Genomic DNA, 26,781 nt, shown 5'->3' with positions numbered 1-26,781 from the left:
GTGAAGAAGCGTGTCCAGGCAGGATGGAACGGGTGGAGGAAAGTGTCAGGTGTGATGTGTGATAGAAGAGTTTCAGCTAAAATGAAGGGAAAGGTGTACAAAACTGTGGTGAGACCAGCGATGTTGTTTGGTCTAGAGACAGTGTCACTGAAGAAAAGACAGGAGACAGAGCTGGAGGTAGCAGAGATGAAGATGCTGAGGTTCTCTCTGGGAGTGACCAGGAAGGATAGGATCAGGAATGAGTACATCAGAGGGACAGCACATGTTAGAGGTCTTGGAGATAGAGTGAGAGAGGCCAGACTGAGATGGTTTGGACATGTCCAGAGGAGAGATAGTGAATATATTGGTAGAAGGATGCTGAGTTTTGAACTGCCAGGCAGGAGGCCTAGAGGAAGACCAAAGAGGAGGTTTATGGATGTAATGAGGGAAGACATGAAGGTAGTTGGTGTGAGAGAAGAGGATTCAAAGGACAGGGCTAGATGGAGGAAATTGATTCGCTGTGGCGACCCCTGAAGGGAAAAGCCGAAAGGAAAAGAAGAAGAATTCTGTTTTTTACGTTATGCACAACTCTCATTTATTGTGTAATAATCTAATTGTAACATGTATTTGTTATATGTTTTGATGCATTTTTATGCTTTATAAAACATGTCTGAATTTTGGGGGGCTTGGAATGGATTAGGGCATTTGCATGCAAAACATGTCTCTCCTTACAAAATGTTCTACTTACGAAATTTCTTCCAGAACCAATGAATTTCGCAAGTAGAGGTACCACTGTATATCTTTTTTTCTTCTTCTTTTTTTAAATAGAGCAGGTTCGGCTTATTGTCCAGAAATTACGGTACATCACATCACCGTTTTGAAGAGTGATGTAATTACAGTCATTTCTAACCGTTAACAGTCTGTTAGCAGAACAATCCAAACTCAACCAACACATGGATCATTTTGCCATATATTCCTCTGGAAGTCCAGGTTGCTGTCTTTCCTTCAAGGCAGCATCTACTATTCTAATGTATTCACTGATGTTGGCATGCATTTCAGGAGTATAAGGGTTGTATTCAAGGTTTCCTTTCTTTGATCGTTTAAACTCTTCATCTATCTCGCCTTCGACACAAAGCAGGCAGTCCTCAGAAACCTTCAATCCCAGGAACTGGACTATTTTCCTCAGTTGGGGGAGCAGATTCCTCTGAAGGTCCTCATAGTAGATCACCTTGATGTTTTTTCCATAACTCAGCCAATTCAATATGTGGGAATGCCACGAATGAGCACCATTCTTCACATACACAGACCATCCTGCAGGACAAAACACAGGACAGAACAGAGTAATACCTAGAGATGTGAGTCTAATTTGGTGACTGAGCTCGTAAATCACACAACTCATGACTGAAACATATTTTCCCCATTTAAAATAAGTAAAATTGTTGTAATCCATTGCAGCTTTGTAAAAGACACATATCCCTCAAAATTTTGAAAAAAAAACAACAGCATATTTTGATCAACCAAAAGACATGCATACATTGCCTGTTCATAATTATAAGTTATGTAAGCAATGATAAAGTATGAAAAGAAATGCAAAAGTCATTCAGTTAAACAATCATCCAGTTAACTCAGGATAACTTTTTAAAACTCTGTATGGAGTTATTGAAGCTCCACATTACATTACAGAGTGGGTCTTTATTGTCTGACAAAATCTCTGAGATAAACACCGCAGGAATACCCTGCCATTGACCCTGTTTTTACCTGTAAAAACTATTTTATTGCTCATTGTTACTGTCAAATAATCCATGATGTGAAACCAAAACCATTCTAATACATATATGACGTTTAACTATATAAGGATTTAATGATATCCTTGAGATGGAGATAAAAACAAATCCAAACTAGAACCAATGCAGTCAGACTGCAACATCCCCGTGACAACCCTAAATTCAAAATTTTACCCTGACCTACTTCTTCTTCTTCTTTTCCTTTCGGCTTTTCCCTTCAGGGGTTGCCACAGCGAATCAATTGCCTCTATCTAGCCCTGTCCTTTGAATCCTCTTCTCTCACACCAACTACCTTCATGTCTTCCCTCATTACATCCATAAACCTCCTCTTTGGTCTTCCTCTACGCCTCCTGCCTGGCAGTTCAAAACTCAGCATCCTACTAATATATTCACTATCTCTCCTCTGGACATGTCCAAACCATCTCAGTCTGGCCTCTCTGACTTTATCTCCAAAACCTCTAACATGTGCTGTCCCTCTGATGTACTCATTCCTGATCCTATCCATCCTGGTCACTCCCAGAGAGAACCTCAGCATCTTCATCTCTGCTACCTCCAGCTCTGTCTCCTGTCTTTTCCTCAGTGACACTGTCTCTAGACCAAACAACATTGCTGGTCTCACCACAGTTTTGTACACCTTTCCTTTCATTTTAGCTGAAACTCTTCTATCACACATCACACCTGACACTTTCCTCCACCCGTTCCATCCTGCCTGGACATGCTTCTTCACCTCTTTTCCACACTCTCCATTGCTCTGGACTGTTGAGCCTAAGTACTTAAAATCCTCCACCTTCTTGATCTCTTCTCCCTGTAACCTCACTCTTCCACTTGGGTCCCTCTCATTCACACACATGTACTCTGTCTTACTGCGGCTAACCTTCATTCCTCTCCTTTCCAGGACAAACCTCCACCTCTCTAGCTTCTCCTCCACCTGTTCCCTGCTCTCACTGCAGATCACAATGTCATCTGCAAACATCATAGTCCATGGAGATTCCTGTCTAACCTCGTCTGTCAGCCTGTCCATCACCATAGCGAACAAGAAGGGGCTCAGAGCTGATCCCTGATGCAGTCCCACCTCTACCTTGAACTCCTCTGTCACACCTACAGCACACCTCACCACTGTCTTACAGTCCTCATACATGTCCTGCACCGCTCTAACATACTTCTCTGCCACTCCAGACTTCCTCATACAATACCACAGTTCCTCTCTGGGCACCCTGTCATAAGCTTTCTCCAGATCTACAAAAACACAATGCAGCTCCCTCTGGCCTTCTCTGTACTTCTCTATCAACATCCTCAAAGCAAATACTTCATCTGTAGCAGTCTTCATCTCTTTTTTGGCATGAAACCATACTGCTGCTCACAAATGTTCACTTCTGCCCTTAGTCTAGCTTCCACTACTCTTTCCCATAACTTCATTGTATGGCTTATCAGCTTTATTCCTCTGTAGTTGCCACAACTCTGCACATCTCCCTTGTTCTTAAAAATGGGCACCAGCACACTTCTCCTCCATTCCTCAGGCATCTTCTCACTATCTAAGATCCTGTTGAACAACCCAGTCAGAAACTCTACTGCCACCTCTCCTAGACACTTCCATACCTCTACAGGTATATCATCTGGACCGACTGCCTTTCCACTCTTCATCCTCTTCAATGCCCTCCTCACATCATCCTGACTAATCTTTGCTACATCCTGGTCCACAACAATCACCTCTTCTAGTCTTTGTTCTCTCTCATTTTCCACGTTCATCAGCTCTTCAAAGTACTCTTTCCATCTTCACATCACACTACTGGCACCTGTCAATAGACTTCCATCCATATCCTTAATCACCCCAACCTGCTGCACGTCCTTCCCATCTCTGTCTCTCTGTCTTGCCAACCGGTATAGATCAGTCTCTCCCTCCTTACTGTCCAACCTAGCATACCTACTTCTATAGGTCATCACAGCTAGAGCTCTGACCTACTTTCATTGATCAAAGCACTAGCTTTGATCAACGGTACCTGAGAGCACAAAAGTTGAAATTTGACCTTGGCCTACCTTCCTCAAGGTCATGGTCAGCATCTCACATTCTGAAATGTCACTTTTAGCACTTTGAAAAATTATTATAGGCCATTTTATTGTAAGTGATTACAGTAAATAACATATTAAAAACATATCTTGCAAACTGAATGAAGAGAGGAATTGAGAAATTTAATGCTCAGCTTTACGTTACTATGCTCTGTGAATGTTGATTCAGTCATTCAGTTAATTCTGCATGTTTATGTAGCTGATATAATGCCATTATTGTTATTATTAAGGCACTACCTATAATAAAAATCTGATCATTAAAACACAATATGCACAAGTATTTACTTTACAGACGAGGTTTTAACCAGTTAACTCTGTCTCAGTACCAACAAGATATTTTTAGATCAGATATAAACGAACTTTCCAAACAAAATGGGTTAAAGGGACAGTAAAGTTAAAATGAAACGGGTCTGTATTTGAAGTACATAAGTTAAAAAAAAAAGGCTTGGTGGCATTTTTATTTTTTTTGTTTTTCAATGGAGACTTAGAAAAGTGAAATTTATCCTAAATTATGGAGCGCGCCATGACAGCGGAAGTGACGCAACCGTAGACAACGGGGTGACGCCATATCATTGCAGAAAAAGTTAGCGACAAGGTGAGAGCTGGCATTTTCATAATAATTTATCTGAATATCGCCAAAAATAATGTCGTCGTCATCGGAAACTGAAGACGAGTCCCCAGTGAACCCACCTGGGCTGTGATTATTCCATATAATTACCACCCGATGTACAAGGAGGATGAGTGTTTGGACATCTAGCGATTGATCCCTGATGTCTTCATTCTTGGAACTATCCTCAATTTATTCTTATAAGTCACCAGTTCATCAACTTTTTGCACAATGGGACGACACATGCACATCACAGACAGAAGGGGAACATGCAAAGTCCACACAGAAAGGTTCTGAGTCAGGATTTGAAATTCTGGCTTTGAGGCGACAGTGCCATCTACTGTACTGTACTTCTATTATCATTCTATTATGAAACATCTAAATCTGTTTATTCACATTCCCAGATTCCTCCACATATTATGATCCACTGGAGAGATTATAAATGCATTATGTTCCATCTGCTCTTGTTCTCTCTGTCTTGCCTTTTTTTCATGTACAAATATATCTTAGCTGGTGTGTTTGTGCAGCAACTCCTATTCCTTTTCAGCTGGGAAGCTGAATTGTGCCTCAAAGGATCGCTGTTACACTCCATTTTAGGAGGGTATTTTCATTGACACTAGTAACAGTCAAGACAGCCTAACAATTGGTATCCTTATTAAAATATAGTGTACATATTTTAAAAATGAACAATTTACAATTAAACTACTCCGGTCATCCAGATTATGTGCGTGATTGTCTGTATGTGGTCGACTGGGAGGAGTGCTGATTGTATAGTTTGATGGCTGTCGGCAGGAAATACCTGCGATAGCGTTCAAGTATTTTGGGTGAAGCAACCAATCGCTGAAGGAGCTCTCCAGTGATCATAATGTGCCCAGCAGGGGGTGGAAGCTGTTCTTCATCACTGATGACAGTTTGGCTGTCATCCTCCTTTCTCCCACCACCTCCACTGAGTCCAGGGGGCAACCTAGGACAGAGCCTGTCTTGCTGATCAGCCGGTCCAGTCTTCTCCTGTCGGCGGCAGTGATGCTGCTCCCCCAGCACACCACCCCATGAAAAATAGCTGAGGCCACCACGGTCTCGTAGGAGGAGGGATGAGCAGGAGGAGGGGTGGATCGAATCTGTTTAAGAATTCATTCAGGTTATCTGCCCACTTAAGGTCCCCAGCGACTTGATGGTCGGGTCATTTATGGCCTGAGATGGTCCTCAAAACCAACATTTTTGAGGTTGCAAGACTGCAAGCATCTACCGGCGCTTTCGCCCATTAATTGAATGTTCATTTTCAAAGAATGCCAATGTGTGCAAACGCACCATCATGTAGCTAAGTCTGGCCAATATTCAACAACCTATTGTGAGCAGAGCAGCAGTCACACCTGCTTTATTCACCTGCTGTATTATAGATTCTATACAAGCCCAGGTTTCATACCTAGTGAGCAGTGACATGCAGTCATGGGAGGCAGGTGAGGCACGGCCTCCGAATAACTTAATAAGTATTTGAGCACCTGTGTATGAAACATTTTTTCTTCTGGACAAACTGGTTCACACATGTTACGCCCAGTCTAGGAGTGCCTGAGCATAAATGAACAGGCCCCCTCGTCAGCAAGTCTCAACGAGCCACCAGACGAATGGTTGTAGTATTTGGAGAAAAAAGATTGAAGTTCTTTTGAGCCTGCAGTGCAGAAGCTATTTTAAAAAGAATGTCTCGAACAAGGATTGGAATCAAGATTAACTACTTCAGAGCTATGAAGGATTTAAATACTTTTACAAACTTCTGGTGTGGCAAGGATGTCTTATGTTCTGTGCTGAGTGAGAATCTTGTGTTCAGCCATTGCTTGAATTAATTTATGTATATTTCTTTTAGTTAGCTCGTCAAACATCTTTTATTTCAAAGGCACATTCTAATTAATCCGAAGGGAATAATCAGTGTGAGGATCCTGACTGAGATACAGTACTGCATGTAATGATCTTCAAGTATTCTTGTTTAATGTCCAACAGTTCACTTTTTCTGTTTTCATTTTTTCATAAGATTTTTTTTTTTTTTACCAGAGCGTTCAGCAAAACAATTTTCGATTGATTCATACTTCACTAAAGCAGAAGTAAACAAACCACATTGTATGATTACAATCATATCTTCTTTACTTTGGTATTATTTTCCTACTATTAATTCTTTTTGAATATGAATTCCTTTTTGCGTGAATCTATTTTGGATTTTGTGAAGATGCTTTTTTTTTTATCAATGTGATCACTTTGATTATGAGCTTGAGAACAGTTTCATGAGTTGATTATTTGTTTTCATGAATAAAAAGTTAAATGTATTCTTTAGTAAGCACCATCAGACAAAAGAAAGAAGGACTCAGATTCCTGTTTAAGAACACTAGAGCAGGGCGAGTGCTTATTGAAGCAGGAGCTCTAATGTGGATTTGTTTTTACTTTCACCTCATGCTGCATCTCCCTGTACTCCTGTCTACTCTCCTCAGTCCTCTCAGTGTCCCACTTCCTCTTAGCTAACCTCTTTCTCTCTATACACTCCTGTACCTCCTCATTCCACCACCAGGTCTCCTTATCTACTTTCCTTCCAGATGACACACCAAGTACTCTCCTACCTGTCTCCCTGATCACGTTAGCTGTAGTTGTCCAGTCATCTGGAAGCACCTCCTGACCACCCAGAGCCTGTCTTAACTCCTTCCTAAAAGTCATGCAACTCTCTTCCTTTTTCAGCTTCCACCATTTCATCTTCTGCGCTGTCTTTGTCCTCTTCGTCTTCCTCACCACCAGTCATCCTACACACCACCATCCTATGCTGTTTGGCTACACTCTCACCTACCACTACTTTGCAGTCACTGATCTCCTTCAGATTACACCGTCTACACAAGATGTAGTCTACCTGTGTGCCCCTACCTCCACTCATACGCAGGGCTTGAAATTGCACCCATTTTGGTCGCATATGCGCCCAAAATCTTATCAGTGCGACTTAATTATATTTGGGAGCACCGGTGCGACTAGGGAAAAAAATCTGGTGTGCCTTTTTTTGTGAGACCGCGCTCCTGCGGTCCTGCCAGGAACCAATGAGAGAGCAGCTGTGGCTGCTGTCCTGGGCGAGGGAGAGAGGAGGAATGGAGATGGACGGAGCGTCTCTATCACTCTGTCACTGGCTTGCTTTTGGGTAGGTGCTCCTAAAGTCTTTGCTGGTGCTACTAACTTCTACATTTGGGAGCACCAGTGCTACCAAGAAAAAAAGTTAATTTCGAGCCCTGCTTATAGGTCACCATATGTTCCTGCCTCTTTTGGAAGAAAGTATTCACTACAGCCATTTCCATCCTTTTTGCAAAGTCAACTATCATCTGTCCTTCTGCGTTCCTCTCCTGGATACCAAACTTGCCCATCACCTCCTCATCACCTCTGTTTCTTGCACCAACATGTCCATTGAAGTCTGCTCCAATGACAACTGTCTCACTTCTAGGTATGCTCTGCATCACTTCCTCAAAGTCCAACCAGAATTTCTCCTTCTCCTCCAGCTCATACCAACAGCATACCCACTAACAACATTGAACATCACGCCCTCTATTTCTAGTTTCAGACTCATCACTCTATCTGACACTCTTTTTACCTCCAGGACAATTCTAACAGACTCCTCCTTCAAGATAACTCCTACTCCATTTCTCTTCATATCTACACCATGATAGAGCAACTTTAACCCTGCTCCTAAACTTATAGCCTTGCTACCTTTCCACCTGGTCTCCTGGCCACACAGTATGTCTACCTTCCTCCTCTGCATCATGTCAACCAACTCTCTACCTTTTCCTGTCATAGTTCCAACATTCAATGTCCCTACTCTCAGTCCTAAACTCTTGGGGTTCCTCTTCTCTCTCTTCCTACGAACACACTTTCCTCCTCTCTTTCTTCGAACAACAGTAGTCCAATTTCCAACGGCATCCTGTAGGTCAACAGCATCAATGGCGGTTGTTGTTAACCCGGGCCTTGACCGATCCGGCATGGAAGTCATTGGTTTGATTCGCATCTTTGATTTGGCAAAAGTTTTACGCCGGATGCCCTTCCTGACACAATCCTCTGTATTTATCCGGGCTTGGGACCGGCACAATAAGACACTGGCTTGTGTCCTCTTTTGGACACAAGCCAGTGTCAAGGCCACAAAACCTGCTCTTCAGGTTTTCAATTTGTTCCTTTCAAAGTAAAATCCCACCTCTATAATTATTACCATATCAGAAGTTGTTATACCTGAGATTGAAATCTTACTTTGGTGGATCAAAAGTTCTTGAGTTGGAAAAAGAAATACATACTAAAAAAAAAGATTCTGACACCGCCTCACCTGTCCCTTTCCAGTCATCCTTGGAAGCAAATCCAGTGTGGCCACCATGTTTTCTGTTAAATTCTGATATGATGGCTTTGTAGGGATTTCGGATCAATAGGATGCTGGAATCAAATTCATCAATACTCTCCTTCTTTCTGCTGTGTGTCTTAATGCAGATCGTTGTCCCCTTCCTCCCGTCTTCCCCCTCTCCTTTAAATCCTATGGAAGAATGATCTCACATAATTAATCACACACAAATACATGCATGAATCAAGTCAAACGAATGTTGGTGCTTACCCTGACTGTAAAGAGTTTTGTCAAAGTATACACTGCCAGTGTAGAAGCCAGTGGTGAGCTCTATGAGATGCCGTACCCAGGTGTTGCCAGATCCAGGAAAACTGGTGAGGGCCACAAGTTTGTTTTCCTGAGGAGGCAGGAAACCTCGTTCCAGGCAGCGGTTATCTGACAAAAAATACAGATTTTACTATGAATTTATTGATATTATCCATTATAATTAACACCATAGTGGCACGGTGGATGGGTAGCACTGTCGCAGCACAGCAAGGCGGTTCCGAGTTCGCGTTCTGCTCTGTGCGGGATGTTCTCTCTATGTCTGCGTGGGTTCTCTTCGGGTTGTCTGGCTTCCTCCCACCTCCAAAAACATGCTCTTCAGGTTAATCAGCCGGTCCCAAATTGCCTGTAGGTGTGAGTGTGTGCCTGGGTGATTGTCTTTGTCTATATGTGGCTCCGCTGTGTTCACTACATCAAGCCCAGAGTGTCCCCTGCTTCCCGCCCCAGTCAGCTGGGATAGGCTCCAGCACCCCGCTACCCCCGACGGTGAAGGAAGTATGTTGCTGACATCTCTGCTGCCAGAGGAAGGATGACAGACCAAAACCTATTCTGGAATAATTATACAATTCTATATTATTCTATATATTATGCTATAGTGATGCTATAGATACTATGCTTCGGAACTAGGGGACCCCCTGCAACAATTGTTCAACCTCAGTCTGCGGCTGGGGAGGGTCCCGTCACTGTGGAAGACCTCCTGCATTGTCCCTGTACCCAAGAAAGGACGCCCTACTGAGCTCAACGACCACCGACCGGTCGCTCTTACCTCCCACGTAATGAAGACCCTAGAGCGACTGGTCCTGGAGCTCATGCGTACACAGGTGCAGGGTGCTATGGACCCTCTCCAGTTTGCCTATCAGACCAAGGTTGGGGTTGACGATGCTGTCATGTACCTCCTCCACCGCACACTCTCCTACCTGGAAGCCGGGGGCTGTGCCGTCAGAGTGCTCTTCTTCGACTTTTCGAGTGCCTTCAACACCATCCAGCCCCAGCTCCTGCAGGATAAACTGACCTCCATGGCTGTGGACCCCTACCTCGTGAGCTGGATTACGGACTACCTAACGGACAGACCCCAGTACGTCCGTATGGGGGACTGCTTGTCTTCTATGGTGACCAGCAGCACGGGGGCGCCACAGGGGACCGTTCTATCCCCCATTCTCTTCACCCTCTACACATCAGACTTCAAGCACAACTCGGATACATGCCACATACAGAAGTACTCCGATGACACCGCGATAGTGGCATGTATCCGGGAGGGTGATGAGGGGGGGTACAGGGCATTGGTGGCTGACTTCGTGGAGTGGTGCCAACAGAACCAGCTCCAGCTCAACGTCTCCAAGACAAAGGAGATGGTTCTGGATTTCCGGCGGGCTCCTCCCTCTCCACAGCCGGTGATCATCAATGGCAGTGAGGTGGAGGTGGTAGAAAACTATAAGTACCTGGGACTGCAGCTAGACAGCAGACTGGACTGGTCACTCAACTCCAACTGTGTATACAAGAAGGGGCAGAGCAGGATGTACTTCCTAAGGAGGCTGGCCTCTTTCAACATCTGTCCTAAGCTCCTTTTCATGTTCTATCAGTCCGTAGTCTCCAGTGTGCTGTCATACGCCATTGTGTGTTGGGGTGGGGGGGCCAGGAAAAGAGATATGGACCGTCTGAACAGACTCATCCGCAGAGCGGGCTCAGTGGTCGGGCTGAGCCTGGACTCTGTGGATATGCTTCTGGAGAGCAGGACCATGTCTAAAATTAAGGCCATCATGAACAACACCAGGCACCCCCTACACACCACCTTCTCCCAGCAGAGAAGCACCTTCTGCGGCAGACTGCTGTCACACAGCGCCTCCACAGAGAGGCTGAGGTCCTCCTTCGTGCCCCGTGCCATCAGGGGGTACAATGACTCTCTCAGGAGGAGCGGGGGGGAGGTGGCGAGGTCAGCACGGGGTTGAAAATGGATTTAATTTAATTTAATTTAAATTTAATTTTATACTGTTGTATATATATATATATATAAAATTTATTTATTTATTTTTTATACTGTTTTTATATTTTAATTCAATTTTATACTGTTTAGAGTTTATTTTATACTGTTTATATCTTTATACTGTAATATTTTTATATTTTATACTGTTTATATTTTTAGTTATAGTTTAGTATATAAGTCCTGTTAGTGCTGCATGTGCCTGTCTGTTAGTGTAATGTATGTCTTGTGGTATGTCCTGTGATGTCAGTGTTTCCTTTTCTCCTGGTGTTTATCCAGTATTATTTGTTAAGTAATGCCTGAGCAGTGGATATATGCAATTTCCTCCGGGATTAATAAAGTATCTATCTATCTATCTATCTATAGTGTATTATAGTGCCATATTGGGCCGGATATAAGACAGTGCTTCTTGCATTGAAATAATACTCAAAAAGTAGGGGTCGTCTTACATTCGGGGTCTAGACATTATACCCATTCACAACGCTATATGGCGCCAGATATCTTTAAAGCGAATGCTGAACTTATCTCCCCAGGCCAAAGCGAACCCCTGTCACGAAGAAGAAAAATAAAAAATAGCGGTAAGAAAGAAAAGAGAAGAAAATAAGAGAAGAGATAACAGAAACTGGAGAAAAGTAGAGACAATCTCGAGAAAAGTGAGTCGAAGATCGCCCAGGTTAACACGCAGCTGAAGAGAAGTTATGATGCAAACTTCAAGATGATGGTGATAAATGACGCAGAGTCTTCAAACAATTGCAAATCGGCTGTGAAATATGGTGTCACAGAGTGTAATGTACCAAGGTGGAGAGCTCAAAAAGATCGCCTAAAAAATGCTCACAGTCAGAGAAAAGCTTTCCGCGTACTGTAATTATTTTCTGTATAAAAATTTAATTTGGTGTTCAAAAAGTCTTTTTTCAAACTTGAGTCTTGAAAAAGACGGGTTGTCTTATAATCAGGGTCGTCTCATAATCGGGCCTATACAGTCTTCTTCTTTTCCTTTCGGCTTTTCCCTTCAGGGGTCGCCACAGCGAATCAATTTCCTCCATCTAGCCCTGTCCTTTGAATCCTCTTCTCTCACACCAACTACCTTCATGTCTTCCCTCATTACATCCATAAACCTCCTCTTTGGTCTTCTTCTAGGCCTCCTGCCTGGCAGTGCAAAACTCAGCATCCTTCTACCAATATATTCACTGTCTCTCCTCTGGACATGTCCAAACCATCTCAGTCTGGCCTCTCTGACTTTATCTCCAAAACCTTTAACATGTGCTGTCCCTCTGATGTACTCATTCCTGATCCTATCCTTCCTAGTCACTCCCAGAGAGAACCTCAGCATCTTCATCTCTGCTACCTCTAGCTCTGTCTCCCGTCTTTTCTTCAGTGACACTGTCTCTAGGCCAAACAACATCGCTGGTCTCACCACAGTTTTGTACACCTTTCCTTTCATTTTAGCTGAAACTCTTCTATCACACATCACACCTGACACTTTCCTCCACCCGTTCCATCCTGCCTGGACACGCTTCTTCACCTCTTTTCCACACTCTCCATTACTCTGGACTATTGAGACTAAGTACTTAAAATCCTCCACCTTCTTGATCTCTTCTCCCTGTAACCTCACTCTTCCACTTGGGTCCCTCTCATTGACACACACGTACTCTGTCTTACTGCGACTAACCTTCTCTCCTTTCCAGGACATACCTTCACCTCTCTAGCTTCTCCTCCGCCTGTTCCCTGCTCTCACTGCAGATCACAATGTCATCTGCAAACATCATAGTCCATGGAGATTATCTGTACTTCTCTATCAACATCCTCAAAGCAAATACTGCATAGTCTTTGTTCTCTCTCATTTTCCACGTTCATCAACTCTTCAAAGTACTCTTTCCATCTTCCCATCACACTACTGGCACCTGCCAATAGACTTCCATCCCTATCCTTAATCACCCTAACCTGCTGCATGTCCTTCCCATCTCTATCTCTCTGTCTTGCCAACCTGTATAGATCAGTCTCTCCCTCCTTACTGTCCAACCTAGCATAAATGTCATCTGCAAACAGTTTGGCCTTTGCTACCTCTACCTTCACCTTACGCTGCATCTCCCTGTACTCCTGTCTACTCTCCTCAGTCCTCTCAGTGTCCCGCTTCCTCTTAGCTAACCTCTTTCTCTCTATACACTCCTGTTCCTCCTCATTCCACCACCAAGTCTCCTTATCTACTTTCCTTCCAGATGACACGCCAAGTACTCTCCTACCTGTCTCCCTGATCACATTAGCTGTAGTTTTCCAGTCATCTGGAAGCACCTCTTGACCACCCAGAGCCTGTCTTAACTCCTTCCTAAAAGTCATGCAACACTCTTCCTTTTTCAGCTTCCACCATTTCGTCTTCTGCTCTGCCTTTGCCCTCTTGATCTTCCTCACCACCAGAGTCATCCTGCACACCACCATCCTATGCTGTTTGGCTGCACTCTCGCCTACCACTACTTTACAGTCACTGATCTCCTTCAGATTACACCGTCTACACAAGATGTAGTCTACCTGTGTGCTCCTACCGCCACTCTTATAGGTCACTCTATGTTCCTGCCTCTTCTGGAAGAAAGTATTCACTACAGCCATTTCCATCCTTTTTGCAAAGTCAACTACCATCTGTCCTTCTGCGTTCCTCTCCTGGATTCCAAACCTGCCCCTCACCTCCTCATCACCTGTTTCCTGCACCAACATGTCCATTGAAGTCTGCACCAATGACAACTCTCTCACGTCTAGGCATGCTTTGCATCACTTCGTCAAAATCCGACCAGAATTTCTCCTTCTCTTCCAGCTCACATCCTACCTGTGGAGCATACCCGCTAACAACATTGAACATCACACCTTCTATTTCTAGCTTCAGACTCATCACTCTATCCGACACTCTTTTTACCTCCAGGACATTCCTAACAAACTCCTCCTTCAAGATAACTCCTACTCCATTTCTCTTCCCATCTATACCATGATAGAACAACTTGAACCCTGCTCCTAAACTTGTAGCCTTGCTACCTGGTCTCCTGTACACACAGTATGTCTACCTTCCTTCTCTGCATCATGTCAACCAACTCTCTACCTTTTCCTGTCATAGTTCCAACATTCAATGTCCCTACTCTCAGTCCTAAACTCTTGGGGTTCCTCTTCTCTCTCTTCCTACAAACACACTTTCCTCCTCTCTTTCTTCGACCAACAGTAGTCCAATTTCCACCGGCATCCTGTAGGTCAACAGCACCAATGGCGGTCGTTGTTAACCCGGGCCTTGACTGATCCGGCATGGAAGTCATAGGTTTGATTTGCATGTTTGATTTGGCAAAAGTTGTACGTGGGATGCCCTTCCTGACGCAACCCTCTGTATTTATCCGGGCTTGGGACCGGCACAATAAGACACTGGCTTGTGTCCTCTTGCGGCTACATTATTCGGGCCAATACGGCAATTGTACTATAATATACTATCACAATGGAGTTTGTGGTGAAGACGTTTAACTCCATCATAAACACAAGAACAGTCAGTGATACAGTCACATTATGAGGTGTTGTTTTTCATTTGGATCACTTTCAGATGTGTTCACATGTTTAGTCAGTGAAAGTTTTTTTGTTTTTGTTTATTTTAACAATCAGTGTAGAACTCCTGTTTCATGTACTAGGTTCTAATTTTTCTGATCTGAGCTGCCAACAACATTTTGTCAGTAAATGTAATAAATGTACATGTGTAGTCAATAAGTAAATAAGCCCTCAAGCCAATGACATTGTTTAAAACACACACACACACACACACACACACACACACACAGACACACACACACGCACACACACACACACACACACACGTGGCTCTTGTCTAATGAGAAACATCAAAATATCAAACACAGAGGACAGTCAAGCGTTACTTTGATCAAGCCTTACCTTGAATCTGTATCCGATACACAACAAAGTACTCATTGTTCCCACACCTCTCAAACTCTCCCCCCGGGCAGTGGGGGAGACACATGTCTTCATTCTGCAGCTCATGAAGGGAGAAGAGATGAGTTGGAAAACCACAGTGACAATGATCCCCAGCCAGAACAGCCAATGATTGATCCTGAAATAGAGAAGCCATTGGTAATGGAATACACGCATGTGTTCCAATGTCCCAATGTATTTGTCAGTGGACATTTTTCCAACCTTCTCTGTGCACATGACCACACATTTGTCCACAGACATGTTTTGGATGACTGTACTGATAGGAAATGCAAGAGTGATGTTGTCTGGCCTGTGGAAACATCCTTTGAAAATGGGCTTTTCATCTGGAAGGTAGAGGAGCAAAACATCACACAAGTCCAGTTTTATGGTCACTGAAGAAGTTGAAAAAAGTTGAGACCCCAATGATGAGACAGAGAGGAGACAGTCAGCAGACACAGGTGAGAGTCTGTTCAATGCCCTTGATTGTCCTGAAGCCTCTTCAAACCAAAAATATACTGTACATGTGTGAGTGTTTGTGTGTGTGTGTGTGTGTGTGTGTGTGTGCGTATACAACAGAGAGAGACAGAGGTAGTCCTAAACAGACAAATATTCAACTTCGAAACATTCGGATATACGGACAAGCATGGACCTATATGTGTTATAGGAACCACACGCAAATCACGAATTCCGCCATATAGTGGCGAACTGTTTATCTTGTTATTTACGGTAATTTAAACATTTATGAACCCTCCCCATACTGATATTAAACCATCTTCTATCTGTGTCACCTTTCCCCACACTCTGATAGACTGTTTAAGGCGCTTTTTGTCTCATGAAAGTAGGCACTGTATTTTACTTTTGTTCCGCTTTTTGCCACATCCCCGGCTGAGCAGCACCGCTGCATTTGCACAGCTCCAAAACTCGTCTCCACCTCTTGTTGTTTGTTGTTGCCTTTGTCTCAGAGCATCAGGCTCTGTACTTGTATACTTTTTATCATGGATGATAAAACAAAGACTAGTGATGACAGTGGTAGTGGTGAGAATCTTCCTGATGACAACTCTGTCTCTCACCGGCAATAACTTCCCTATCTTCCTCCTTTGCGCTAAAGGTGAGCTATATGCTACATGCTTTTGCACCATATAGTGGATTGTGAACATCAACAGCTAACTCTGGCAATTGTTTTTGGATGGTCTTAAAGAAGTGGTTGAGATTTCATTGAAATGTTTTCTTCTTCTCCTCAAGGATTAAATAATGAGTAAATTTTACCGTGAATTAATCTGAATTAAAAGAAATTGCGTGAATCACGAGTGCCGCTTAATGGTAGATATTTTAATCATTCATTCATCTTCATCCTGTCATCCGTAGTCGGGTCGTGGGGCCAGCGGTTTCAACAGGGAACCCCAGACTTCCCTGTCCGCGGCCACACCAATCAGCTCTGACTGGGGGTCCCAAGCGTTCCCAAACCAGTGTTTAGATATAATCCCTCCACCTGGTCCTGGGTCCTCCCCAAGGTCTCCACCTCCCCAGGGAGGTTCCCTGGTGGCATCTGCACCAGATGCCCAAACCACCTCACCCGACTCCTTTCTACACAAAGGAGCGGTGACTCTACTCTGAGCCTAATGTATAGCAGTGTTTCTCACCCTGTCTCTGAGGGAGACACCAGCTACCTGCCTGAGAAAGCCCAATTCGGCCGCTTTACCTGCAATCTCGTTCTTTCTTTATTCTTTCTTGTTCCTGTTTCACTGTCTCACCTGGAGAAGCCGGGGAGCACTGTGAGGATCATGTTTTTTTATTTCTTGAGCGCTTTAAATACAATACAACCGGCACTGTTTTGGGACAAACTGGAGATCACCGGGTTGGACCACCACCTCACAGCCTGGATACTGGACTACTTGACCAACCACCTGCAGTTTGTGACGACTCGGGACTGTGTGTCAACCACGGTTGTCTGCAGTACGGGGGCACCGAAGGGAACGGTTCTGGCTCTATTCCTGTTCACCCTCTACACTGCAAAAAATACGACCCCACTCACCGTCTCTCTCGCTCTACGGCCACACAGGTGAGCGGGTGCGCCTATTAAACTATATTAACACCCCCCTCCACAACACATACTCTAAACAACATCACAACAACAGTAAACACAATATTAAAACCATCATTCTCTTACAAAATACCTCTAAATCTGTTCATGGCTCCAACACTAATCTTTTTCTTTCTTGTAATTGATATATGTTGTCATTTCAGAATCTTTCTCATCCTTCCTCCATAAAATCTGCTCATTTCTATTACCTGTGTTGCTCAGCCTGCTCCTGCTCATCATCTAATCAACCTGTTTACTACTTATACTCTGTTTAGCCGTCAGTCAGATTTGACATTAATCCCTACTTTAAAGGCTTCCTGTTCTTCCATTTTAATAAGTCTTAGTCAATGAATCACCTCCTTCACAGGATAGTACTTTACTGAACTTCAACTTTGGGAATGATATCCTTCTATGTTGGTCATTTGAATCTTTTCATGTCCAGTACAATATCTAATGATAGAAAATCTTGCGTAACAGCTGGAAAAGTTGATTATGAATGTCTTTTATGAAAGACGTCATATCTTGGGTTGTTTCCAGAATTAAATATAATTAAAAGGACTAAACTAATGCAAACCTGTATCGTCACATGAACCATGTTGATCTCTGTTTATTGTTAATGTTAAAGTTACATGGTAAAACCTTAAAATGTTATTTGTTATTTTTTTAAGTGGAGAACTCATGAGTAATATGCTGATAAGCATAATGATATGCTTATAATAATATGCTAATAAGCATAATAATATGCTTATCAGCATATTACTGCGGCTCAGCTTGTTCTGGAGGGTCCTGTTGGGGTTCTCTGCCTGTAAAAGCACTTCGAAGTATCTGTTGATGTGTTTAAGTACTTTAAAAATAAAAGCAGATTGATTTATGGATAAAATTCAAAGAATTACTGATTTAGTGTGAGGTTTATAACTGTAAACATAACAATAGTATAAATGTGACTCAGCTGCCTCAGAGATATTCTTGATGGCTCAGTCCTTGCTATTCCCATAATGCCCAATGCGCTCAGGGTCTTGCGGAGCGAATGCCCCACAAATCCCCTGCTTCCAACATCGATGGGCATAGATCTTTGATACACGCCTGTAATTTGTACAGCTGATCGACTTCATTTAATCGAGAGATATAATTGTGTATCATCGGCATAACAATGGAAGTTGATGGAGTGTTTCCTTATCAAATTACCCGGAGGAAGCATGTATAAGATAAACAGTATTGGACTAAAAACCGAGCCTTGAGGAACTCCATAGCTAACTGTAGTTGACTGGGAGGAGTCGTTATGAACGTTAACAAACTGGGAACGGTCAGTTAAATAGGACTTAAACCACTTCAATGCTGATCCCTTAATACCAATTGTTTTGTCCAGTCGTGCCAGAAGAATATTGTGGTCAATTGTGTCAAACGCCGCACTAAGGTCCAAGAGAACCAGTATAGAAACAAGTCTTCTGTCTGAAGCGGTTAGAAGGTCGTTGCTAACCTTGACAAGTGCTGTTTCCGTACTATGTTGTTCCCTAAATCCTGACTGGAAATTCTCAAATAAACTGTTGGATTTAAGGAAATCACATAACTGATTAGCGACTATTTTCTCCACGATCTTAGATAAAAACGGGAGATTTGAGATGGGTCGATAATTATTTAGAACAGTAGGGTCGCCCTACGAACGCCCCACAAATCCCCTCCTGCCAACATTGATGGGCATACATTGTGCCTTTCAGCCCTGTTGACAACATCTGATGACCAGATGTTCAGGGGAGAGGGGGATGAGGAGGTGTTGGAGGGGGGCAGGGGGAGGGGGCTGCAGCGTGGAGGGATGGGCAAGGGGAGGGGTGGATACCTGATCGAATCTGTTGAAGAATTCATTCAGGTTATCTGCCCACTTAAGGTCCCCAGCAACTTGATGGTCGGGTCATTTATGGCCTGAGATGGTCTTCAAAACCAACATTTTTGAGGTTGCAAGACTGCAAGTCCCTACTGGTGCTTTCGCCCATTAATTGCATGTTCATTTTCAAAGAATGCCAATGTGTGCAAACGCACCATCATGTAGCCAAGTGTGGCCAATATCCAACAACCTTTGCGGTCACTGAAGTTTTGTGAGCAGAGCAGCAGTCACACCTCCTTTATTCACCTGCTGTATTACAGATTCCACACAAGCCCAGGTTTCATACCTAGTGAGCAGTGACATGCATTAAGGGAAGCAGGTGAGGCACGGCTTCTGATTAATTTAAGTGCTAATGAGGGTTTGAGCACTTGCTGTGTGAAACATTTTTTCGTCTGGACAAACTGGTTCACACATTAGTGATGGGCAAATGAAGCTTTTGTGAAGCACTGAATCACTTGAGCCAACTGGTTTTGAAAATGGGTTCATTCATCGAAGTTTCAGTTATAGTGACCTCTCCTGGCAAAGTTCAAACCCTGCACTGCAAGTTCGTTTGACAAGAAGCTTTCAGCTACACACATGCACAATCACCTCCTTTTTGCTTGCACTTAAAGTATCTTTCATTTTAAATGTTGATATACCCTAGACTAAATATTATATTCTATGCACTTATAATAATTGACAAATCTGTGGAGTGTTGTTGAGTAGAGAATGCAGGGAAAATCTGGTATTGGTTGGGTGTGCTAGTGCAACTATGGAAGGGCTGATAATTTGGGATGAGGGTGGTCAAAGATTTTTATTGAGATACATAATTTTTTCAACAGTATTTGGGTTAAGTCTGTTTCTTTTCTTGGTGACAATTTCTCCACATTTGGAGAAGACTCGTTCACATGGAACAGATGAAGCAGGTGTGCATAAATTTTTTTTCGCCAGTTTAAACAAATTAGGATAAACACTCTGGTGGTTCTTCCAGTAATCCACTAGGTCTTCTGACCTGGCCAGTGGTGGTTCGGTCAAGTACTGCTGCACCTCCACAGTTGCGTCTGCAGTCGCATTCCTTGCCCTCCTTGCATCCGAAGCATCTCGATCCAGCGTTTCCCAAAGGTTCCTATCTGAGAGACAAACATGACAACAATCATCAGCATTTTAACTTATTAGAAAAAAAATACTATTCATAATATTACTTGTTGATGTTAGAGTTTCAGCAGATGCTGGTTGAGCCGATGTGGAGGGCTGTTCCTCAGAGACTGTGGGGAGGGTGGTTTTGTTCCTTATACATTCGAAGCACTGTGCTGTCAGTTGCCTCACTGCTGCCTGGGCCTGTCCTTGATTGTAGAATCCAATAGTTTTAAATCTTGGATCCAGCAGCGTCGACATTGTCAGTACCGTTTGGCTTTCCGCGGTCTCAAATTTATTTTGCATCATACACACTAAGTTTTGTCCCAGTTGTTTCGCTGTTTCATGGGTTGTTTTTCCCGTAGTGTCAAACAAATACAACATAAGCATTTTTACCATTGGGATCACTTTGGACACTGACACTCTCTTTTCCTCAGAGAGTTCGACCGTTGCCTGGTGAAAGGGGGAAAGTAATTGGAGGCATGTTGCTGTCGTGTCATATTCATCAGAAGACAGTGGGATGACATCATTTTTTAGTGTTGCCAGAGCTTCACCCACTGACTGTCTCTCTTCGTATAAGCGTTGCAGCATGAGGAAGGTGCTGTTCCAGCGTGTGTCCACCTCTTGAATGAGTTTTTTGACAGGAATGCCCATCTGCTCTTGAACTTCTTTCAGCTTTTCTTTGGCTGTTGTGCTGGCTCTAAAGAAAGACACCACCTTCCGTGCCCTTGTGCGTAGTTCGTTGAGGCCAGGGGTTGCATCCAGAGACTTTTTAACGAGCAGATTCAAAGAATGTGCAAAACAGAGTGCATGTCTCAAGTTAAGCATTCTGACAGAAGCAAGCATATTGGCTCCTGCGTCAGTCACAATTGAGGTCACTTTTCCCTCAAGGCTCCATTCCTCCATCAGAGATCTTGTGGCTGCACTGATGTTAGCTGCAGTATGTGCTTCAGGGAACGGCACCACTCCCAGGAGCACTGTGTCCAGCTTCATCGGGTCCTCCATGTAGTGGCAGGTCACTGCAAGATAGGCCTCCATGTTAATGGACGTCCACATGTCAGCAGTGAGACTCACAGCCTCCACCCTCGCCATGACAGCTTTGGCCTTGGTCTTCTCCTCCTCATATCTCTGAAGCACCATGCTCTTGAGAGCTCGCCTGGATGGAAGAACATATGTGGGATCAAGCAATCCCACAAACTCCTTGAAGCCACAGTCATCCACGATGGAAAAAAGTAGCGAGTCTTTCACCACCATATTTACCAGAGCTTCATCCAGCTCTCGCTTCCGGTCCACTATGACAAACAGAAATAAAAAGTAAATGATTAAAATAATACCATAAGATTAATGTGAAACTACACTTAAGTTAAGCTGGCCTACGACTCATGAAACACAGCCAGACCACATTGTGTTAGTGTGTCTAATAATATAATAATATAGCCAACCTTGATTTGCGGTCCCCTGATTTCCAGCAGCTCCATGTTTGGCAGTGAAGTGCCTAATCATGGAGGAAGTATTCCCATGATACTTCAGCTCAGCAGAACACACCAAGCACTGGACCTGGACAGAAAGTTATTTGTTAATAATAATACAGTTTGACTCTATAAAGTTGTCACATTAACAGCATAATTTATTATCAGTAATCAATATACACGGATGATAGACCATAGCTGTAGCTAGTTACTGTTAGACATGTAACTTCCTTCATTACAGATGTGACAGTACACCTACCTTATCTGCAGCGATCAGAATGAAGTGTTCCCACATTTCAGAACAACCTCTCTTCCTGGCTGGCTCCATAATGATCAAATGATCCAAAAAAGCAACGCAACGCAATAACAACAACAACAACAACAACTCTCCGACAAAAACCCACAAACGGTGCATTTTTCAGAGCGTATATAAAGGACTTTTGGCGCTAACATTCAAAACTGTCACAGGTGAGGAGGCGTGTCAGTGAATGACATCCTTGGACCGCGAACCAGTCGGGTGGTTCCCTCGGGAAACGAAGCAGTTGCTGCTTTGGACGTCATTGTCACGTGACTATCTTCCGCCCCAAAGCAAGCTCCGAAGCAGTGGTTCTATTGAATTGTAGTTCTAGGGTTTGAAACGTGTAACGAAGCTTCAGTGTCGAACTGCCATCACTATCACACATGTTACACCCAGTCTAGGAGTGCCTGAGCATAACATGAACAGACCCCATCGTCAGCAAGTCCCAAGGAGCCACCAGACGAATGGTTGTGGTATATAATGAAAACCAAGTTTAGATTTACAAGGACTAAATATTAAATAATATGTTGAGCTCACTTCAGGGTGGAATAATGCCAAAATAACAAACTAAAACAACCCTATCCGCAAAAGAATAATAATTGACCTAAAAGAAAAACAAATGACAGGATCTAACCTTCCTAAATAAATTACACAGGAGAAAAGCATGACCAAATAAACGGCAGTCCAACCCAACTTCTCAACCGAGACTAAGCAGTTCATTTGAGACAAAATGTGGCTGGTTGGAAGCTGGAGAGGATGAAGATCGGCTGCCTGCTGACCCCGCCGCCCACGAATGACTGACAATTTGAATCTTATATACCTGATGAGGCCTTGGCGCAGCCAATCAGGAGAGGGAACAGGTCTGCTTCGCCCAATCACCGTCGAGCGATGGCACAGGCTAATCTGCATACATAAGGAGCAGAAAGAAAAATGGAGTAAAAGGACAATCCCAACCCACACATGACGCTAGTCGTCACAACACAAGTGCTCATGAGGTTTGAGTACTTCCTATATGGGTTCTAGAAAGACGACCTGCAGACAAAAGCTGAGTTCCATCCTGTTTGTCCCACAGTGGACATCTTGCCCACAGAACCCACTGACCTAAAGGCATTAAAAGCATCTTTAGTGTGATGGTTGAGACGGATCCATGTCACAGAATACATAGTGAGTGTGTGATGTGTGACAGTTGTGTTACTGTCCTCTGTGTTCATATGAAGGTGTTTAGAACCGCTTACATCAACGTTTGCTAGTTTGGCATCTCTGAATGTAAAGTGTGTGTGTGTGTCTGTGTGCAGGTGCTCAGGAAGAGAGGGGCTCTGGGGGAGGAAGGTGAAGTACCAGAGAAGCAGAGGACAGTTAAAGGTCTTGAAGAACTCACAGTGCTGCTCAGAGTTAAGGGAGCTAAACCGGGGGATGCGGGGTTCAAGGCAATCAACCATTTACAAATTGACACGTCACTACAGAGTCAGATAGGCAAGGGTTTTGAGGCCAAGATTCTATTTAATAGAGTGTTGAAGATCAATTGTGTGAATAGGAAGCAGTATGAGGACGCTATCAGCATGGGGAAAGTGGTGGCCAAAGTAGAGAAGATGAACTTAACTCCTAAAGGGAATCAAGGAGTTAAGGGAGTGGTCTATGGAATGTTTGCTGGTATGTCGGAAAAAGAAATACTGGACAACATTAGAGGGGGACAGGTAACAGATGTACGGATGCTTAAGAGTAGGGAGGGAGCTATGGGGGGGACACTCCGCTTCTGCTAACATTTCAATCAATCTAATTTTATTTGTTTAGCACTTAATCATGGCAACAGATATTTCAAAGCGCTTTAACAGACAGAGAAACCCAACTGAACCCTCCAGAGCAAGCATAAGCAAAAGTGGCGGGGAAAAACTCCCTCGATGAGGAAGAAACTCTGGGCAGGACCCAGACTCTTTTGGGCGGTCATCCACCTTGACCGGTTGGGTGGAAAAGAAATCAAAGGAAGACAAGAACAGGGAAAGAGAAAGAGAGACATATAGAGGGTGGCAGATAGGCCAGATAGAGTCAGTGTCAATGTGGTTAAGGTTATGTTTCCCATTGCTAAAGTCAAGGCACAATTACAGCTGTGTGGATGACTGTATGGCGGCATGGAGGAAGAAGGAAGCAGGGCCCCAGCTGATGGATAGATGAGGGGTGTTACTGGTGGGCTTGGAGGAGAAGGTCCACAGCACATGGATAGATGGGGCTGACACTGGTGGGCTTGGAGGTGCAGGTTCACAGAGGAAGGTCCATAGCGGAAGGGCGGATGAGGGGTGGAACAGTATGATGACACGAAGGAAGCGAGGCAGCCGGACCCCAGCCGATGGTTAGGTGAGGGGTGATACTGGTGGATGGTAGGTGCAGGTCCACAGCAGATGGTCCACAGCAGATGGTCTACAGCAGATGGGTGGATAAGGGGTGGATCAGTATGGTGGCGCGGAGGCAAAAAGGAAGCCGGACCCCAGCCGATGATTAGGTAAGCGGTGATACTGGTGGGATGAGAAGAGCAGGTCCATAGCGGATGGTTGGATGAGGGGCGAACCTGAGAAAAACCTGTGAGGACATAGAGCACAGAGACTCCAGGGAAGAAGTTGAGTTAGTATGGTGTGGTTGGAGACTTGGAGAGTGAAATCGGAGCAACTCAGTGAGTCTGGATGTTGAATCTCCAGCAGTGTAGGATTATAAGAGAGAGAGAAAAAAAAGTAGTATCCTAAGTTGCCTTAATTGTAAAATTTGTGATTTTTTGTTTTAAGTCTAGTCTTAAATAGTGCGAGGGTGTCTGCCTCCCGAACTGAGGTAGGGAGGTGGTTCCACAATAGAGGGGCTTGATAGCAAAAGGCTCTAGCCCCCATCCTACTTTTGTAAATTCTAGGAACCACCAGTAGGCCAGTATGTTGAGAACGTAATGCTCTAGATGGATTATATGGAACTAAAAGTTCCTTCAGATAGGTCAGTGCCTGGCCATGAAGGGCTTTGTAAGTGAGGAGGAGTATTTTAAAATCTATCCTAGCTTTCACAGGAAGCCAGTGCAGAGAAGCCAACACAGGATAAATATGGTGTCTGGCACTGGTCCTGGTCAGAACATGGGTGGCAGCATTCTGAATTAGTTGAAGAGTCTTCAGCACCTTTTTGGGGCAGCCTGAAAGAGTGCGTTACAGTAATCTAGTCTGGAAGTGATGAAAGCGTGGATTCATTTCTCTGTATCATTCCGTTTTGAAATATGCCTGATTTTAGCAATGTTTCAGAGATGGAAAAAGGCCGTTCTAGAAACCTGCTTAATGTGTGTGTTAAACGAGAGATCCTGATCAAAGATGACACCTAGGTTCCTCGCAGTGGTTGTGGCCTCAAACGTGATGCCATCTAAGGCTATCATATCCCTTAGCATTACATCCCTAACAGATTTTGGGTCGAGCACAATGACCTCAGTGTTAGCCGAATTGAAATGCAAAAAGTTATTGGTCATCCAATCTTTAATCTCTTTGATACACGCCTGTAATTTGCACAGCTGATTGACTTCATCAGGTTTAATCGAGAGATATAATTGTGTATCATCGGCATAACAATGGAAGTTGATGGAGTGTTTCCTTATCAAATTACCCAGAGGAAGCATGTATAAGACAAACAGTATTGGACTAAAAACCGAGCCTTGAGGAACTCCATAGCTAACTGTAGTTGACTGGGAGGAGTCGTTATGAACGTTAACAACCTGGGAAGGGTCAGTTAAATAGGACTTAAACCACCTCAATGCTGATCCCTTAATACCAATTGTTTTTTCCAGTTGTGCCAGAAGAATATTGTGGTCAATTGTGTCAAACGCCGCACTAAGGTCCAAGAGAACCAGTATAGAAACAAGTCTTCTGTCTGAGGCAGTTAGAAGGTCATTGCTAACCTTGACAAGTGCTGTTTCCGTACTATGATGTTCCCTAAATCCTGACTGGAAATTCTCAAATAAACTGTTGGATTTAAGGAAATCACATAACTGATTAGCGACTATTTTCTCCAAGATCTTAGATAAAAACGGGAGATTTGAGATGGGTCGATAATTATTTAGAACAGTAGGGTCCAGATTACGTTTTTTGAGAAGTGGCTTAATTACAGCTACTTTAAAGGACCGTGGTACATATCCAGTTGATAATGACAGGTTAATTATTTTAAGGAAGTGGTTGCTAAGTAAAGGTAGGGCATCTTTGATGAGTTTAGTTAGTATTGGATCTAACAGACAGGAGGATGCTTTAGCTGAGGAGATTATTTTAATCAGCTGACTGATCTGTATTGGAGAAAAGACATCCATAGAACCAAAGGGTTCAGGAGTCAGCTGTTTGTTTTCCAGAACTAAGGGACCTAAAGAAGGACCAGAGTTTGAGGACAGGATGCCATTAATCTTTTCTCTGATGAGCCGGATCTTATTATTGAAGAAATTCATAAAATCATTGCTGTGGAGACTTGATGGAATACTAGGCTCAAATGCACTGTGGTTCTTTGTCAGTCTGGATAAAGTACTGAACAAGAATCTGTGATTGTTTGTATTGTCCTCGATTAATGATGAATAATAGGCTACTCTAGCGGAACAAAGTGCCTTCCTGTATTTATGTAAGCCATCTTGCCACGCAGAGCAGTGTTCTCCTACTTTAGTAGAACGCCATTTCCTCTCAAGTTTTCGGGATTCTTGCTTTAATTGGTGGGTATGAGAATTAAACCAGGGAGCTCGCATCCCCAGTTTTATAGTGTTGTTTTTTAGTGGAGCAATTAAATCTAAGGATTTTCACAGAGAGTCTGAAGTAACATCAACAAACTCATCAATTTGAGATGGACTAACATTAACTGAGTTCGGAAAATGACCCACTGTGTAGTTCAGTAGTGGGATTAGATTAAGCATACTTGGGATTTCTTCCCTGAATTTAGAAATAGTA

The 26,781-nt window shown here is 43.6% G+C and overlaps 1 protein-coding gene across 1 annotated transcript in view; it reads right to left on the bottom strand.

Moving 5' to 3' along the window:
- Nucleotides 1-937: 937 nt before the first annotated feature.
- The window catches only part of LOC137592135 (sialate:O-sulfotransferase 2-like), a 32,858-nt gene continuing 7,014 nt past the window's right edge, over nucleotides 938-26,781 (bottom strand). The window contains exons 5-11 of the mRNA XM_068310059.1: nucleotides 21,050-21,242; nucleotides 19,992-20,082; nucleotides 15,237-15,358; nucleotides 14,979-15,153; nucleotides 9,038-9,202; nucleotides 8,759-8,959; nucleotides 938-1,290 (exon numbers count right to left, since the gene is read on the bottom strand). Coding sequence (XP_068166160.1) covers nucleotides 938-1,290; nucleotides 8,759-8,959; nucleotides 9,038-9,202; nucleotides 14,979-15,153; nucleotides 15,237-15,358; nucleotides 19,992-20,082; nucleotides 21,050-21,242 — 1,300 coding nt within the window. The remainder of the gene's footprint in view (nucleotides 1,291-8,758; nucleotides 8,960-9,037; nucleotides 9,203-14,978; nucleotides 15,154-15,236; nucleotides 15,359-19,991; nucleotides 20,083-21,049; nucleotides 21,243-26,781) is intronic.

This window comes from Antennarius striatus, chromosome 3 (assembly GCF_040054535.1).
Source record: "Antennarius striatus isolate MH-2024 chromosome 3, ASM4005453v1, whole genome shotgun sequence".
NCBI lineage: Eukaryota > Metazoa > Chordata > Actinopteri > Lophiiformes > Antennariidae > Antennarius > Antennarius striatus.
Note: the sequence above shows the minus strand (reverse complement) of the source record. Positions and strands in the feature narration are given on the sequence as shown.